Source organism: Lytechinus pictus, chromosome 2 (assembly GCF_037042905.1).
Source record: "Lytechinus pictus isolate F3 Inbred chromosome 2, Lp3.0, whole genome shotgun sequence".
NCBI classification, from domain to species: domain Eukaryota; kingdom Metazoa; phylum Echinodermata; class Echinoidea; order Temnopleuroida; family Toxopneustidae; genus Lytechinus; species Lytechinus pictus.
Genome location: NC_087246.1, coordinates 46,375,834 through 46,395,348, shown reverse-complemented (window position 1 = coordinate 46,395,348; position 19,515 = coordinate 46,375,834). Strand labels below are relative to the sequence as shown.

General features: G+C 35.4%; 1 protein-coding gene across 1 annotated transcript; it reads right to left on the bottom strand.

Annotated features, from left to right (window-relative positions):
* Window positions 1–1,746: 1,746 nt before the first annotated feature.
* On the bottom strand, window positions 1,747–8,586 carry LOC129271375 (gamma-butyrobetaine dioxygenase-like). Its single transcript, XM_054908753.2, has 6 exons — window positions 8,153–8,586; window positions 6,543–6,922; window positions 5,514–5,619; window positions 4,440–4,642; window positions 3,027–3,193; window positions 1,747–1,985 (listed from the first exon to the last, which is right to left on the bottom strand). Exons 1-6 carry the CDS (start codon window positions 8,441–8,443, stop codon window positions 1,831–1,833), a joined length of 1,302 nt encoding a protein of 433 aa, XP_054764728.2. The 5' UTR covers window positions 8,444–8,586; the 3' UTR covers window positions 1,747–1,830.
* Between the last annotated feature and the right edge of the window lie 10,929 nt (window positions 8,587–19,515).

The window sequence follows — 19,515 nt, the reverse complement described above, 5'->3', positions numbered from 1 at the left end:
GGGGGAAGGGGGAATAAAAGTTAAAAAATAATATTAAAAGAAAAGGAAATTAAAGATGAAAGAAAAATAAAAATAAGAGAAAAAAATAAGAGAAAAAATGAATGTAAATTTAATTTTTTTTAAAGCACTAATAAATTATTTCATAAAAAGCTGTGAGGAAAGTAATCAATATTCTGACTGGTTGCCATCAAAACCAATGAAAGAACAACAGGAAGAAAAGAAATGATTCAGAAATTAAAAAAATATTTCATCATATTGATATACCGTTACATGAACCTAGGGAAATAGTAAATTTTTCACTAATTTCCAAACAAAACAACAAAAAGAAAGAATAAAAGAAGAAGACGTATATCAGTAAACAATGGATCAAATAAAAAAATACATTTATTGATCAAACAAGCAATATCATTCAGAAATATTGCGATGTCATAGCAACAGTTATCAAAGTAAATCCCTTTTGAGCTCTGCAGATCTAATAATAATAATAATAATTATAACATTTGTAGGGCGCTTAATACAGGTGTTTCTAAGCGCTCAGTTTTCTGCCTATCAACTAAATTACCGGGAAGAAAAGAAAAAAAAAGAAAAAAAAAAAAAAAAAAAAATCTACAGCCTAAATATTCGAATTAAGGCGGAAAGGCTTTAAAAACTGTATCATATTTTAATTACATGAAGTTGAAATGATTCGTTCATCGCATCAATGTCAGTCGGGTTATTCACTGTCAAGTTTAAATCCACAGGCGTTGACTTACAGGAAATGTTTCATGAAATAATTAATAATTTTCATTGACAAATCACATGCGAGGATTTCGGTCAATTGTAACAAAGAGTCTGACTATTATCACTGACTATTATTTTGATACATGAAATGATCCCCTGATCGTTGCATTAATTATATTCCAGCTGTGCCTTTCTACGCATCGTCGAATTGTTTTATTGATATATTCTTACTCATAGTATTTAGACCTACATAAAATATATAGGTTTGCATTTATGCATTTTGCATTAAAGCGGATTGAATGATATGAGGAGAATAGCGGGCATGATTATTGTCGGGCAGCATTTTATTTTCTATCTATATAACATTGATTAATATATATTGCCATAGAATTATATCAATTTGGGTATCGAGTATGATGCGAAAGCCATGGTAGTATACTTCCAGATTTGGGGGGGGGGGGGCTTCCCTTTTCTCGGGGATAAAGACAATCCCGTCCAGGGATCGTCATACTCCCTGAAAGAGTGAGAGATCACCCATCCCCCCCCCAAAAAAAAAAATAATAATAATAATAATAATAATAATAGTAATAAAAACGAATGATTAAATAAATAAATAAAAAATTAACAAAAACGCATCATCGAGTCAGTTTTGTTTTATAGAGGATAAGATATAACTCACTTCATTTCTCTCTTTTGGCATAAAAAAAATAAGTACAATTATTTCTTGTTACTTCTCCCGACACAATGTATAATAATTTTACCACATTTTATAGCACACGATCACCAATCGACTCATGTGTACATCCAGTCGTTATTACACCATTGAAAATTACCTTGGTTGTTGTAAAATTCAACACCACGGCCCGGAGTGTTATTGTTGATTAGATTCCAGGACAGTATATCAAATGTGAAAATATCATCAACTGCAAGGTAAAATTAATACTTTATAAAGTTCTAGATTATTAATCTCAACATCATCAACGCCTGTCGATGCGGTGTTGTTGACACTGATGGCTTGTGTTGGATTTCAAACCCGCGGTGTTGACCGTCTCTAACACCACACTCTATTTTCATTTCAACAGAATTCCGCAATGATGATTGATGATTGCCTCAGATATCCAATTGCCGGTGTAAGACCCTCATTCTGCTGTAGACCAGATCCCAGTCCAGATACGCCGTGGCAAGATATCTCTCAGAACCTTTCTTCATCTCAAAGCCCTTACGTCCGTGTAACACTCGGAAGTTATTGATCACAATAATATCACCTGCAAGATTTCAAGTCAAGTATACAAATTTGAATGTTACTCATCTTGTTTTACTTTTTCACAAAAAAAAACAATGGAGGGCTTGGGGCAACGCTTCCCATCCCCTCCCCCCCCCCCCAAAAAAAAAAAAACACGATCAAGAAAAGAAAGGGGAAAATCAAACGAGAAAATGAAAGAGAAACGAGCTAAACATAATCATTATGTAATAATTCTTAACACAACTTGACACAGAAATCAATATTTTCGCTCACTTGCGACTTTTTTTTCTCCAAGCAATTTGCACCATGTTGTGTCCCTATTTTTTTTTTTTTTTTTTTTTGGGGGGGGGGATTACTTAACTGACTCCCCCACCACTCGTTATAGGCCTATGATTTACAACTCTGAATGTATGCTCCAACATAAAGCAAAGTAGGCTACATTCAAGAAGATTAAATTCTTTCTGCAATGAGCATAAAAATTGATATCCGAATGGAAAAGGGTAAACGCGAGTCAGCGCAGCTGCATGGAAGATGATATAATAGCTGAACTGGCTTTGAATTAAAAGGGAAAAAATACCCTATACCGTAGCCCCGCCCCAAGTAATCATGATTACGAAAACCCGCTTAATTTGTGTTTCAAATGTTTGTGAGTATAACATTTGGAAAGCTTCCACCTATGTTATAAAGGACATTTGCCACCGCATTTCCCCTGGTATTTTTACACTTCTAGGCGCGTCATTATGGAGGCCACTTGTGTATATAGGCCTACAGATAAGGGATTGGAGGTAATGCCCCCCCCCCCAGAAAAAAGGCACAACCAATTTTTTATATAAATTATATATGTTTTTACAAAAGGGAGAAAAGGAAACAAAATAAAAGGGAAAAGGGTTGAACATAGTATTTTTTCGAAATATGTCAAATTATCTAACAAAATAGCATTTTAATTTCTTTTTTGCTCATTACGCCCAGTTCCTGGACAAAACTGAATATCGACTGGGATTATGGATTAAAGAGTAAATAAGGATACGAAGTTCGTTCATGATTAATAAGCATTTTGATTTACCAGCTTCCATCTTGTATGTATACATGTTGTTTTCATGATAGAGAAGATCAGTGAATAGTTTCATCGCTCGGTAGAATAAAGCCACCTCCTTGGGCGGCATACGGAGTATTGACGTTCTGGAATGATTGCTGTAGGAGATCTGAATCGGTTCGCCATCATCATCCAAACTGTGTTTTTTTTTAAAGAAAAGACAACCAGGATCAACGAAGTGTACATTCAATTTTACTTTATATATATATAAATACGCCCAGTTTGCAGTGGCGTACATGGAAACTTCGTGAGGGGAGCGAAAAATGTCAGTGGCACTACCCCCCCCCCCCCCGTACGTTATTGCCAATTGAACTTTGTTCGAATAGTACGGGTAATGCAAGAGCAAAAGACACCAAAAAAACGGTTAAATAGTAATAGAAAAAATGAATAAACTGGAGAAAATCTTCTTAAAAAAAACAGATTCACATATTCTAATTTGCCATCCTTTTGCTTTTCTCCCTCTCACGTCCCTGGTTGAATATTGTAGTTTGTTACATTCATTGTGATTATATGAATGTGATTGGGGATGATTGTTAGTGATGATACAGCCGAATACAAATGAATTGTTGACAATTGTTATACACTCCTTCCGAAATGTATATCCTTCATATTACAGTACATCATTTTTTTACAATGATGAGGTAAATAAATGAGCATGAAATATTTAAAATCGAAATTTTTTAGAACTTCAACAGGAAGTACGTGCTTATAAGCCATCGTCCCCTCATTATTATTGCATGATAAGTATTGAGGGGATGATGATGTTATCATGTACACAGCAAAAACTGTGGTGTTAACCGGTGTACATAGAGGACCACATCAGTTATTTTACTCCGGTGTTAAATTGATGGTGTTAGTTTAACACCTATAGGTGTTATTACAACACCTTTGGTTGTTACATTTACACTCTTTGGTGTTATGTTCAGTCTCTAGGGTGTAATTTTAACACCTCGGGTGTGGTCCTCTATTAACACCAACTGGTGTCAGTTTTAACACCACAGTTTTTACAGTGTAGCTGTTATTTCCAGTTGTATAAGTTTATACACAATTCCCGAGTTTTATATTATTATACTCATTACTATAAAATACTCATTACTATAAAATGTGGGGTCAACTCTCGTTTCATGAAAAAATGCGAAACTTCAAAGCGCCATAAGCTTTCCATTTTTCTTGTTTGATGAAACCTCTTAATTAATCTTGCTTATTTTTATGTGAATAGATAGATAGATAGATAGGCCCATTTTTTCTGAACAAAAATAAATAACAAAATGGTGACAACCGATCAAGAATTTGTTAAGGGCAATTAAAAAATCTTCTCCATATTTCACGATTATGCGTGGGGTGGGGGGGGGGGGGGTGGACGGGATAAACACAGAAATTTACCGAATTATTTTATTCCTGGCTATCTGGAAATACCTTCCTGGGCCCATCAACCCTGTCTGGTAGAACTCGACATCGTATGATGAGAGGACATTAAATGCTTCCGGGTCAACCTCCTTCATTTGTCTCGCTGCATTGAAGCCATCGACTAAGGTGCTGTCACCACCAACCCCTTCAAATTGTTTTATGCAGTGTAGTAACTCGATCTGAAAGAGAGATGATAAGTTATTAAGGTGATGTGCATCAATTTTTGTAATAAAATCATTTTCATAAATCATTTTGAATTGTCAACCGTTGCCTACTCGTTAGTGGCATAATGAACCCCCCAAAGTAATAAACTGAGGGGCCAGACATGGCGTATGCATGGGGAAACATTTCTAAACAGCTAAAAAAATGACCTTTTCAATACAAAAATCTTTGTGATATATTTTGACACGCACCCATTCTCACCCACGTCCACACACACCAATATGGCTATTATATTAAGGGCTATTAAAGGAGAATGAAACCCTTGAAACCAACTGAATCCATATCAAAGAGAAAAATCAAAGAAACATATTGTTGAAAATTTGAGGAGGGTTGAATGAATAATAAGAAAGTTATGAGCATATGAATATTGATATCACTAATGCCATGTAGATCCTCCCATTGGCAATGCGACCAAGATATGTGATGTCACACACGTACAACTCCCTCATTACTTTAGTACTTATTTCACTTATATTCTCACTTTTATAGAGTCTATCACAAGGTGAGGTGTTCTCTTTATGAGAGGACAAATACAGAGGTTTCACAACATTATATCATTGATGAATCATTTTGTCATATGATTAGAATGAGCTAAAAGATATGTTTTGGGGTATATTTTCAGTGTCCAAAAGGGGAGAGTTGTTCATCTGTGACATCATAGATCTTGGTCGCATTGCCAAAAGGAGGATCTCCATAGCATTAGTGATCTCGACATTCAAATGCTCATAACTCTTCTATTGCTAGTCCTATTATACTCAAACTTTTGTTGATCTTATTCTTTGATTTTTCTGCTTTCACAAAAGCTTACTTGCTTCAAGAGTGACCTACCCCAGGCGGTTGATGGTAGTACGTAAGGTCGGTATGAAAGTAGAGATTGCCCGCGGTGTAAATAGGGTTCTTTGGATCAGTAGGCGCATACACTGAACTAACCTCTCTGTGAACAGATATACATTATAATTATGATAAATCAAAAGCATATCCCAGAAAGTATGTAAGTTTATTAACCATAATAATAACTCACAACCTTGAAAAAACGCCACTTGCTAAAACATTATTGCCGAATGGCGTGTATTGTTTATGGAAAATTCAACGGCAAATCTCTGCTGGAACAAATCCATCCCATTTTGTATTGTAACCAAATGTACACATAAAATAATTATATAGTTACTAAAGGACATTCTGATGGGATAAATGATAAATATTAATGATAATAATTGTAAGGCGGCAGGGCACTTAATGCAGATATTTCTAAGAACAGAAATTTCTGACTAGAAATGAACTAACGGGATGTTAAGAATTAAAATGACTTCAATAATTAAAAAAGAACACACTAATTCTAAAATTTAGAAAAGAAAAAAAAACAAAACAAAGATGCGCACCATTATAGACCAACCCACAACTGATTAGACGGATTGGGGAAATCAAATATTAAAAAGTTGGGTTTTTAGCAAGGTCTTAAATTGATCGTTACAAAGTCCAAACATTGTGATGTAACACTATTGACTATTTGGGGGGGGGGGGTGTCGCTCAACTATATAGTTGTACACACACACAGCTCCCAAACATTTATTTTTAACTAGCATTTTTCTGGATATTATGGAGATCAGTTTCGAGCTTATACGAGATAAAAGTTTTTTTCAAAACATTTTGCTCTATATTTTTATATTTGTATGTTTTATTATATATAAAATCATAATCAAGGTAAAATTAGAATATTTACAACTTATTAAAACAGATCAGAGTTATTTTAACAAAAGGCAATGAAAATAAAGATAAAAAAATAAAGTTTAACAAACAAAACAAAACAAAAAAAACTCAGCCTATAGGTACTTCTCCTTTTTATTTCAGCGACCATACCCAAAATTTGTTGCTTTAAGGTATCCCACCCTCTTTCCAAGCTGACTCAAAGCTTCTTTATGTTCAGGAGCATTCTTCACCAGCACAAGTCCAAGAACTTTGATTTCTTTCATCCAATCATAAAGTGCTTGGTTTGACGTCAGTAGTTCGTCAAATTGAAATACGCGCAGACGACCTGGTATTCCATCAGCCCGCCAAAGTTCTGGTGCGAGATCCATAAAGGGATCTGGAGCGCTGTCATGGAAACGGCTGCACCAGAGCCAGGAGGATGGGTAAACGCTTTCATGGTCGTCTCTCCACGTTATCATTATTTGTTTACCATCTTCGCTAACCGAGATTTGTTTGATTCCGATTTCCAGGTCAAGATCTTGGAGATTTGTCTGTAGAAATAACAACGTAAATGAGAATAGTCGTTTGAAATGATTGTTTACATTTAAGTAGGCCTATACATTTCGAAATGACCAGATGCTAACTGTGCGTTATCCAGATTTGAATTGTACATTTCAAGCCATAGTAATCCCCGGGTTTTCCCCTAATGTCGATGGCAGTTTTTTTTAAATAGCTTTTAAGCAGATAATATGCATGTGATGTCGTAAGCAACTGAAAATTTTGAAAACTCATACAAATTCACTGCACTGCAATACTTTTCGTCACTCATTTCATGATTTTATTAAATCCAATTTGACGTGATTTCCCTCGTGTTTAAAGTACTACTGCACGGCAGTTGGCGCAATGAGCCATAACTCTTGAGGGGGCAAGATATGGTGTATCGGGCAAAAATTCATAAAAAGTTGCGAGCGAGAGAAGCGAGGAAGCAAATATTTCGACATTTTCATAATTAGATTTCGACATCATGATTCAAAACATAATATCATATTTCACCTTCTCTCTTTCCTTTTCTCCCCCCCCCCCCCCTTGGTCGTGAAAACTTGGGGGATCAAGCGCCCCCCCCCCCCCCTATCTCAGGATCTGCAGTATTTGAGTCCATGGAAACATTATTAGCATTATCCTGTACAAAGTCCTAATTTTCTTATCATAAACAAGATAACTCTAAAATAAGAAAATACAACTCTGGAATAAGAAAATACAACATTACAAAACATCGTAAAAGCGCCATGAAGTTGTGTTTATAAAAAAATAATGTCAGACTAATACTCAACACTCCGTTTTGTTGATGATCGGCCATGCATATACATGTAGCTATATACGGAATGGAATTCGTGAAAACAAATTTCTTTAATGAAATTATGAAATTTCAAGTATTATTTCCCAAAGACAGAACTTTGATATTCTTGACCATTTTCTGTAATTGAAGTATCAAAATAAAGAACAAATATTAGCGTTTTATACATGTGATTTTCTTATATATATATATATATTCAGATACCACCCACCAAGTGACTTTTTGATATCCTTTTTCCTAATTGTTTTCGCTCACTCTTGCATAGAAGATTAATAATCTATGTCATACCAAGTGAATGAGAAAACTCTAAGCATTACAATGATAGCCATTTTTTTAAATTGTATTTGATATGATTAAGCTATTGGTCTTGGGTTTTTATTTCGCGAGACGCACTGTAAAGACAAAATTCTATTTAATATATGCTCACTTTTTTCGTCACTGATGCCTCGTCGAAACACTGCTCACAGTGACAGAAGTCCCGTAACCAGATAAAAGGATACGACGTCGACGCGGCCTTCGTCGTCCCGTTCAAAGACGATGTACCACTCGTTTTTCTTCTCTTATTATCGACAGTGCCCTCGCTCAGTTCCCAGTTGACGATCACCAATCCATCTTCGTGGTTCAAATAAGCTTGACTTAAATTATTGTTCGATTCCCATTCCGATTGTGCAAAAGTGCTGGCTTCAGTGTGGTATGCACTGGTGCTGGCAGCCATCATTCACACCAATGAAGTAGGCCTATATATCTATTAATTTCTTTGACAAATTCTCGCCGCGATATATCTCTTAGTGAAATAAGTTATGAGAATGCTCTATAGCCGTAGGAACTTCCAGTTACAATTATGTATACAACTACATGTATATACGTCGATTTGGGGTCAAAGACTAATAACACATGAGTGCTTGTAAACGTGCAATATAAATAAAGTGACAAGGCCCCTTGAACCATATCCAGCCAGTATTGTACCGAAAACAAACCGCCGGAGTGCACGGTCAGGGGCGCGGCGGTGCCATAACAATTTGATAGGGGGGGGGGGGGTGCCGGGGCAAGACGTCTTTTTTCTCAATTGAATTATTATATAGGGGCATTATTATATTTACACGGCCAAAAGATCGCCTTGACAATGCTCTTCTTTAATTCTTCCTTTCTTCATATTTTTTGTACTTTTTTCTCCTCTTTCTAATGTTTTTTTTACTATCAAACGGGCGACCATCCGGTCACCCCTGCCCCTGGTATGATCGCTGTTTTGTTTGTTTCTTGATCAAATTCCATACTACTCCCCCCCCCCCATTGATTATGTGACTACAATGATAATAAGTGGTATAATCGTCCATACTAATCAGTCGGAATCACATCAACGTCAGAATCTGTCTTCAGTTGTCAAAATATGTGTGTATATATGTGTATATTTTGCTTTAACACTACCTTTTCTCCATGATATGTCTTCTGTTATTCAAGGTATAATGATGTCATGAAACGATAGAAAAGTATATTTCTAATCTAATTACTGTTTTCTATCAATTCAAAGATATTTTTAGTTATCTTTTCAACCTCATAGTTTTACACGAAAATTAGGAAATTAAAACTATATCAATAGATTCATAGACTTTTAAAACCTTTTTTTATGACAATGATTAATTTATGCACCGGCCCCGAGTCTGTCAGATCGTCACGCAAAGGTGAACATGTATACGGACTCTTTATTCATTGCTTTTAGCATTGCACTTGCACACACCGAGCACTATTCGCTTACTTCTTTAAAGGGGAATCCAACCCAAATAAAAACTTGTTTTTATAAGAAAGAGAAAAATCAGTCAAGTTGATAGGTGAAAGTTTGAACAATATTGGACAAACAACAAGAAAGTTATGAATTTTTAAAAGTTGTAAATATTGGTAATCTTTATACCCATGGAGACTTCAAATTGGCCGCATATGGGATGTCATAGTGATGTAAGGAAAGGACTACTCTTCTATGTACTCCAATACATATTATGGCTAAAATGTCATTTTTCCCTTAAGTTTTATTTCAAATTATATTTTTCTTTTATGAGGACATAAAACAATATACTACCTGGGTTATATTTATATTACTGCCCCAGGGGAATGGGTACTTAGGAGAAAACCACAAATCCCTGATAATAAAGTACATGGCCTATGGGAAAGTTGTCCTTGCCCCTTGTCATAATTTACTTACCCAGTTGCCAATTTGAAATGTACATACTATTAGTGATCTCAATTTTAAAGCAGCTATAACTTTCTTATTGCTTGTCCGATTTATTTCAAACTTTCACCATTCTGTTAAATTTATTTTTCTCCTTCCCAACACAACATTTTATGGCCAAGGCTGGATTCCCCTTTAACTCGCCATGCCATACATTGTTCTTTCATGTTTGACTCAACAGATTTACTGAATGCTGAAATCTTTTCACCCCAAAGTAAATATTATACAGCTAACGAATTCAATAATGTTTTCAACAAAACAGTTCCAAATTCGATTCCAGATTACTTTAGTTTAATGCACGTAAATATAAGAAGCTTACAGAAAAATTTTGATACGCTTTGCGAACTTTTATCCATTCTTGATACATTTCCATTTTCTATCATTGGTCTCACAGAGACTTGGTTGCATTCAACGTCGCCTCCCATTCTCAATATCGATAACTACAAATTTCTCCACATTGATCGTAAAATTGGTAAGGGGGGCGGTGTCGCTTTCTATATTCATAATGATTTGAATTTCAAATTAAGACATGATATTGAGCTGAAAAATATAGAATCCTTATTCATAGAAATTACTAATGCTAAAAATAAAAATAAAATAATCGGTGTTATTTATAGACCCCCAATCAGTTTAGCTGAAATATTTTTAAATGAATTGGAAGCCAGTCTTGATTCAATTTCGCGTGAAAACAAAGATATTTATATCATGGGTGACTTTAACATTGATCTATCATTTCCCTACAATACAATCGCTCAACATTTTACAAATCTATTATCATCTTTTGGACTTCAACATCTTATAAATAAACCTACTAGAATTACAAACGTATCCAATACAATACTTGATAATATTTTTTCTAACGCACTTGATAATAACAATAATGGAATAATTTACTATGACATTTCAGACCATCTGCCTATTTTTGCAATGTATCCAAACGATAAACGCCAACTCAAGGCTACTGACAAATCATACACTATGCGAAGGAAAGAAACCCATCGTAATATTGAGTCATTGAAGGAAGATTTGGCTGAAGAATCTTGGCAAGATATTTATCTTGAACATAATGTTAATAGATAGATAGATAGATAGATAAATGGTATTTATTGTGATAAAAATTCAATTAGCAGCCAAAGGCTGAATTACATGAATTTGTACAGAGTAAAATTTCAGTAAACAAACAAGCGAAACAGTAAAAAAAAATGATAATAAAGTTTACTAATGTATAATATTGGAAAGGGGATACAAAGAGAAAAGTATACAGAGGGAGAAGTAATGTCAAGAGCAGGAATGGGGAAAGGTTAGGAGTAGACTAAATGTATATACCTTTAACATAATGAACATTTTAACATAAATATATATTTAACCAATTTTGAATGGATAACAATACATGTAGATTAAAGAGTGGATTGTATGAAATAATGCTTCCTTTTTAGAAAAGAAAAAAAAGAAAGATATTAATTTGGGTGAAATTGAAGGAGAAAAACATGTATAAACATTATAAATGAAACAGTAATCTGGGTTGGGATTGTTCTCGATATGCTTGATAATGATTCTAAAGAAACACTGTGTTGATGATAATAATAATAGTTGGAGGAATCGGAGTAATGAATGAATTATCTCGAAAGGAATTTAAATTAAAAATAAGAGGACGTGGAAGTAATATGATCTGAACAAAAATATAAATATAAATGTAAAGTGGGTTATAACATTATTAGCCAGTGATTTTTCGGAAAAGAAAGTTGAATGATTACTGCAGAAATTAACAATTAGAAAAATATTTCAAAAGTCAGTTACAGTTTAAGAGAAGCTACAAATAAAACAACAAAGGTATAAAGAAATAGTTATTCACAGTCCATGGGAGTTTAAAAGTCTCGTAAAGAAGGGGACTGGGCTGTTCCTGTAGCGATCAGTTCTACTTCTAGGTTCGATGCATATTCTTCTTGTTCTTATAGTGTCCTTGTATTTGTGTTCCTATCAAACCATGGGCACCCAGATTCAAAAGCTTTCCGAGCAAACTGTAAGCAAAGTTGATCACGTCTACTTCTCAAGGTAGGCAGCTGTGCTGATTCGAGAGCATTCTCATATGAATGATATTGAGGGCCGAGGATGATTCTGAGGGCTCTCTTCTGCACAGCTTCGATGTTTTGGCTTTGGGCTGAGGTCAGCGAACCGTGCCAAACAGGGCAAGCGTATTCAAGTAGAGGACGCACGAATCCTGTGAATACGACAATCAAGTCTCGTAGTGGAAGAGCGAACCGTTTAAGAGATCTTACCATGAACATTCGACGGTTGGCTCGCGATACGATGTCACGAATGTAAGCGTCCCACTTAAGATTTCCTTGAATGATCACCCCGAGCACTTTAATCTCGTTTGCGGCACGCAGCTCCTCATTATTGAGATTCACTTGAGTTGGCGGAGGAAGATTTTTCTTGAAGCATACCTGCATGGTGGAACATTTCCTCGCGTTGAGTAGCAGATGGTTATCACGGCACCATGACTCAAGGATAGAGAGCGAGTCGTGTAACACATCATCACGATCCAAGACATTGCGAGAAATTGCTATTGTCATGTCATCTACGTATTTCCAGTGAGCGACAGGCTGGTCGCGTAAAACATCATCGATTAAGGCAAGGAAAATCAAAGGACCAAGGCGTGTACCTTGGGGGACACCTGCTTTAACTACTTGCCAATCTGAAAGCTTTCCTTGGTAACGGACACACGTCATGCGACTCGTCAAGAAGTCACATACCCACTGGATAATATACGGGCTTGCTCCAAGATTGATCAATTTGGTGACTGCGATTGTATGGCTGACTCTGTCGAAAGCCTTGCTGAAGTCCGTACATACAATAGTAGATACATTATTAGATATTTCAGAGCTTTCAGCAAGAAAGTTGACGATGTCTACCAAGCAATGATTGGTTGATACCCCAGGTCTGCATCCATATTGCTTGGTGTCTAGGTAAGGGTTAATGTCCATTAACAGGCGTTTCGCGATGAATAGCTCTGCGATCTTGGAAAAATGGTCTGTGAGTGAGATCGGCCTTAATTTGTCAACGGTGCTAGGTGGGGAATCCTTAGGAATAGGCACAATAATTGCTTTTTTCCATTGCGATGGCACGGAAGCTTGAGCATAGGACACATTCAGAATCTTACACAGAGGTGAAGAGAGCTCAAGAGCGAATTCTCGAATGAGACGTGCAGGGATCCCATCAGGTCCGCTTGACTTCCCAGGTTGGATCCTCCTAAGTTCCTTGTAAACTTCCCACGGTTGGATCGTAGTGGGTTTACCAGAAGGAAGGTAGGCAGGTAACTCACTCGTAGACAGTGCTGGAATATCTTCACTAACATTAGCAAAGAAGTCATTGACTGCGTTGGCTATACCACACTGGTCGTCCTTTTGGATATTTGGAACACGGATGTCGTTGTTCATTCTTTTATCCGTACCAGTCATGATTTTTATGTTCTTGTACCAACTAGAAGGGTTGTCACGTTTCAGTTTCTGAACTCGATCAACGTAGAATTTAGATTTCAGAAATTTTACATTACGCGCAACCTTGTTCGAAAGGTATCTCCATCTCATTCGGTCATTGTGAAAAGCAACTTGTCTTTGATGAATGAGAGATTTCAGGTAAGGCGTAATCCAAGAAAAATGAAATGAAAATGAAGCACTAACCTGCCTTGTATCTAGACGGTTAGTTACGGGAAGAGTCCCCACAAATGTATGGCAGGATATAATCACAGACAGTTCAAAAAGTAACGCGTTCAGATTCATCATGAAAAACACAAGACAGTTCCTATAAATCACGAAACTTACACAGTATGCATGTCAATGATCATATATAACATCAGTTTTCCAAATGGAATGACCTCAGACTTGAAAATAATCCTGAAAAAGTGGAGTTTATAGACAACTAAATAAAATTGCGGCACAGCTGAGACAGCGCCATCACTTAGTTGACTCTTATGAAAGATTTTTGGACAAACTTCTTTATTATTACGAAAAAAATATGCCATTAATAAAAATTAAATCGAATAAAAAGAAGAGCAAACAACCTTGGATTACCCAAACTATAATCAAATCCATATTTACTAGAAATAGATTATATAAAATATCAATTAAATCGCCTACAACTGAAAATATAAATAAATACAAAAAATACCGCAATAAATTAACATCAGTTATACGCCAAGCTCGAAAATCCTACTTTTCTGATAAAATTGAAAATAATAAAGATAATAATTATACATTATGGAAATCTATAAAAGAAATTTTAGGTAAGAAAAAGGAAACATGTGATAACGTTAATTTCGTAGACAATGGTCAACAAATGCAAGACTCCTTTGATGTTGCTAATGCATTTAATAATTTCTTCAATAATATTGGCCCAAAACTAGCTTCAAAAATAACATCTTATAATGATGACTTTTCTGTATATTTAAACGATGTTCCAGAACATTCTTTATTTTTCAATCCAACAAATACTAACGAGATTTTAGAAATTGTTAGGTCCATGAAACCGACTAAATCCTGTGGGCATGATGGTATAAGTGTCTATCTTTTGAAAAAAAATAATTTATTTTATAGCCTCCCCCCTTTCGCATATTTTCAATCGTTCTCTTTCTTGTGGTATTTTCCCCGATCTACTGAAAATTGCAAAAATAATTCCAATATACAAAAAAGATGATCCATGTCTTATCTCAAACTATCGTCCAATTTCTTTATTACCGGGTATCTCTAAAATACTTGAGAGAATAGTTTACAAGCGTTTATATTCTTTTTTGAACAGCAATAATTTACTGATTCCTAATCAATATGGTTTCAGAGATAATCATTCAACGGACCTTGCACTTTTGCAATTATGTGACAAAATGTATGATTCTTTATCTAAAAAGGAACACACTGTTGGTGTTTTTATTGATTTGTCGAAAGCATTCGATACCATGGATCATCGCATTTTACTTTGTAAATTAATGAAATATGGAGTTAGGAGGGTGGTTCTCGCTTGGTTTAAAGATTACTTAAGCAATCGACGCCATTATGTTTGTTTTAAATCTAAATCCTCTAATATTTGTACTTTAAAATGTGGAGTACCACAAGGATCTATTTTGGGTCCCTTGTTATTTTTGATTTATATGAATGACATTGTGAATTCATCTAAAATATTAACGTTTGTTTTATTTAGATGATACAAATGTATTCTATTCACACAAAGACTTACATATACTTGTTCCAACACTTAATTTAGAATTGAAGAAATTATCAATGTGGTTTAGAGCTAATAAGCTCTCTTTAAATATAAACAAAACAAATTTTATGTATTTTCAACACATTCAAAGTAAACACAAGTTTCTCAACAACATTTTTATAGATGATATTCCCATCACGGAAAAACAAGAAACCACATTTTTAGGTGTTTTGATTGATTCAAATTTGACTTGGAACAGTCACATTCGCAATATTTGTATGTTGACATCCAGAGGGATAGGAATCTTATATAGATTGAAATATTATATCTCAAAAAAGTCATTATTTATGCTTTACAATTCATTCATCTTATCCCACTTATCTTACTGCAACATTGTTTGGGGGTATAGTAGTAAGTCAAGAATAGAAACTATATTCCGTCTTCAAAAAAAGGCACTTCGCATCTGTACACTTTCACATTACATTGCACACACTAATCCAATATTTCACAACTTAAAGACATTGAAAATTGAGGATATTAACACATACCAAATAGCCATATTTATGTTTAAATTTTCCACAAATACCATTCCAATTCCATTTCGCAATTTTTTTTATCTATAACAAAGACATACATACTTATCCAACGCGTCATTTAACAGATATCCACTTAGCCAACCCCAGAATCTTACTCACTCATAAAACAATTCGCCACCATGGTCCAGATATTTGGAATGCCTTGCCACATAACATCAAACAGTCTGCGTCTCTTTTTTCTTTTAAAGCTTCATTGAAAAAGTTTCTTATTTCTAAGTATTCTTAAATGTATCACCTGCACTCACCCACTAGCACTCACTCGCACTTAAAAAAAACAACTTTATCTTGTCTCTCCCCATTAAAAATCTTAACTTTTATACTTTCTCTTTTGTGACATCATTTTATCGAATTCTATTTATAACCTATTATTACGGTTCCCATGTAGCCCTCCCTCTTGGCTGCTATTGTTTCAAGCAGTTACCTGCTTATTATATAGCTGGCCCCTGCATTTTTACCCACTTTACTAATATTTTACGTGCTTCATTTATGTATTTTTTCAGCCTTATTCATTATTTATATTTTCGATTGTCACACAAAAATGTACTCATTTATGTCATTGTTATTGTATCATTCTATTTTCATTTGTTGATTTATGAATAAAATGCAGAAACTCCTGCAAAAAAAAATTAAAAAAAATTGATAAACTGTTGAACAATCAATTCCCAACTCCAAAAGAGCAGTCGACTGTACTTATTTCGATACGCGTTTATATGGTATCATTAAAGGACGACTCCACCCCAACAAAATGCTGCATGAGTTGAATAAAAAGAGAAAAATCCAACAAGCATAACACTGAAAGTTTCATCAAAATTGGATGTAAAATAAGAAAGTTATGACATTTTAAGTTTCGCCAAATTTCACTAAAAACAATATTATATGCACATCTTGCTCGGTATGCAAATGAGGAACCGACTGATGACGTCACTCACTATTTCTTTCGTATTTTATTATATGAAATATTCTAATTTTCTCCTCAATGTCCTATGAAACAAAGTTATATTCCTCCCTGAAAATTTGGTATCACCATTGTCATAACATTTTATGGTTCAGTTTAGTTGGTCCTTAATGTCAAATTGGTAAAAATTGAAATATTACGATAAAAAACCCCAAATGAAATAGTGAGTGATGGACATCATCGACTATTTCATTAGCATGTCACTGAGTTGTGCATAAAAGTGTTTTGTAAAAAAAAAAAGCAAGCGAAAATTTAGAATGTCATAACTTTCTTATTTTGCATCCGATTTTGATGACATTTTCAGCATTATACTGGCTTGATTTTTCTCTATCGATTCAAATCATTTTTTTTCTGGGATGGACTTGACCTTTAATGTGTTCTTGATTTTTTTTAGGTCATACGACGCATGTCATTCAGCTGTGGATCTTTGTTGTTCTTATTGTTGTTGTTTCATTGATTTCATTGATTTTATTTCATTTTGACGCAGTACACGTACATAAGCCAAAGGCAGTGGCGTAACATGCGGGGGGGCAGGGGGAGGGGCAGGCTGCCCCCAGGCGGATTTCACCGGGAAAATTAAAAAAACGGGGAAAAAAGAAAAGGGAGGGAGAAAGAAAGAAAGGGAAAGGGGGAGGAAAAGGGAAAAGGAAAGGACGAAAAGGGAAGGGAAAGGGAAAAGTGAAAAGAAAACGAAGATTTATTTTAATGGAAAAGGAAGGAAAGCGGGAAAAGGAATGAAAGAAGAACATTTGAGAAAGAACAAATCATTCCGACATAGGCCTATGTACATACCTTGAACATACCTTGAAGCGCCACACTTCCATCTTCACGTAGATAGATATTAGTGTGGCAGGGTTTGGGGGGCTTTATAATTATGTAATGCAATAGTATGATGGGAAATAAATTAAAAGATGACAAAATAGCAAACAATAGCGGAAAATGAAGGTAGAATGGAATTAGTCAAAAGCTGAATTGGAAAACAAAGAAAAGTGACAAGAAAAAAGATTAATAACTCGACCGGGCTGCCGAAGATAAAGAGCGGGAAGAAAGATCGACTGCATACAACATTGTGCTATAAGCCTGCTAATAAGCTACCGGAGCTTTTCCCCAGACCCCATGCAGTAGGGGATCTTCATCTATAACCTTCAATGGCTCTATAACGCCCCCATGTAGGGACCCTTCTTACATTAAGCTTTACGTTCAATCACTGGCGTACAGGCGCGGGGCGGGGGTCTTGGTTTCACACCCAAGAGGAAATAAAATAAATTACAGGAGACAACGTATAATGAAATGTGTTATTTGCTGAATATAATGGAAAAAAATCTTTCACTTAATTATAATTTAATTTCAATAGGCAATTTTTTTCCAGCTCGCTTTCCTCGCTGGCGACTTTTTACAAATTTTCCCACATTGCTATGTTTTGCCCCCTCAAAATATTTGGTTCAACTGGGTTGAATAAATGTGTTGTGTAAAAGCTCTGTATATACCCGCGATTTGATTGAAAATAGCGGCAATCTGCGAGGTTTAAATGCCTTTGATATCAAGAAGTTCCGGGGGCTCCAGACGGACCCCAACCGCATAGAACTGCCGTATATGAGTATGGAAGGATTGGGTCACGGTCCCCAAAAGTTCTACAACCAAGAAAAAAAAAGGAGGAAAGAAAAGCAAAGGAAAAGTGTAGGATATGATTTTATTTACTGAATATAATGTCAAAAAATATCTCAAGGTTATAGATTCTCATGAATAGGTGATTCTTTTTTTTATCGCTCGCTTCGCTCGCTCGGGACTTATATTAAGCAGCTTTTTAGCACCTGCGCCCCTCGTTTTTTTTTACTCTTCACGCTACTGCCGCAACTGATAATCCTGTTCAGTGGCGTACAGACCACAAAAAAGAAATGAAAGAGTGAAATATATTCTCTGGATATCATGTAAAAATCTATCACAAAATTGGATTTTTGTATTAAAAATGTCAAGATTTTGCTCGCTCGCTTCGCTCGCTCACAAATTTTTTTAAAGATAAATTCTGCCTGATACGCAATGTCTGGCCCTCTCAAAATCGTCGCCTCATTACACCATTACGCCTGTTCATACCATGATATGACCGGGAAATTTTTGGCTCTTGCCCCCCCCCCCCCCCCCCCCGGCCACCGATCCCTGTTACGCCGCGGCCAAAGGCTGTTCTTCAGAACGTCCGTGTATATAATAATAACACATTACAAGTCATGTATATACAATTAAGAAATACAAAATAATATCAAACATCGATATTACACGAAAGATACATTTTTAGCTGTGAACATACGAAAATATTCTGCATACTAAAAAAGATTACCTGAATCCAATCGGTTGGTGGCGCTGTATATAAGGAAAACAAACTACTGGTATCTGGATACGAATGGGCAGAGCGATGCCCCCCTAAAAAAACACGAAACAAAAAACAAAACAAAACTAAAACAAAACAAAAATAAGATCAAGTTTTCATCCACATATCCCATTAATTCCACACACGCTCACGCACACATCCAGCCTTTTTTTGCGATGGCCCAACGACCGTATGGTGTTACTATGTTACTACTACTACTACTACTACTACTACTACTACTACTACTATACTACTACTACTACTACTACTACTACTACTACTACTACTACTACTACTACTACTACTACTACTACTACTACTACTACTACTACTACTACTACTACTACTACTACTACTACTACTACTGTACTACTACTACTACTACTACTACTACTACCACTACCACTACTACCACCACTAAGAACTACTACTACTACTACTATACTTCTATTAATAAATTAGC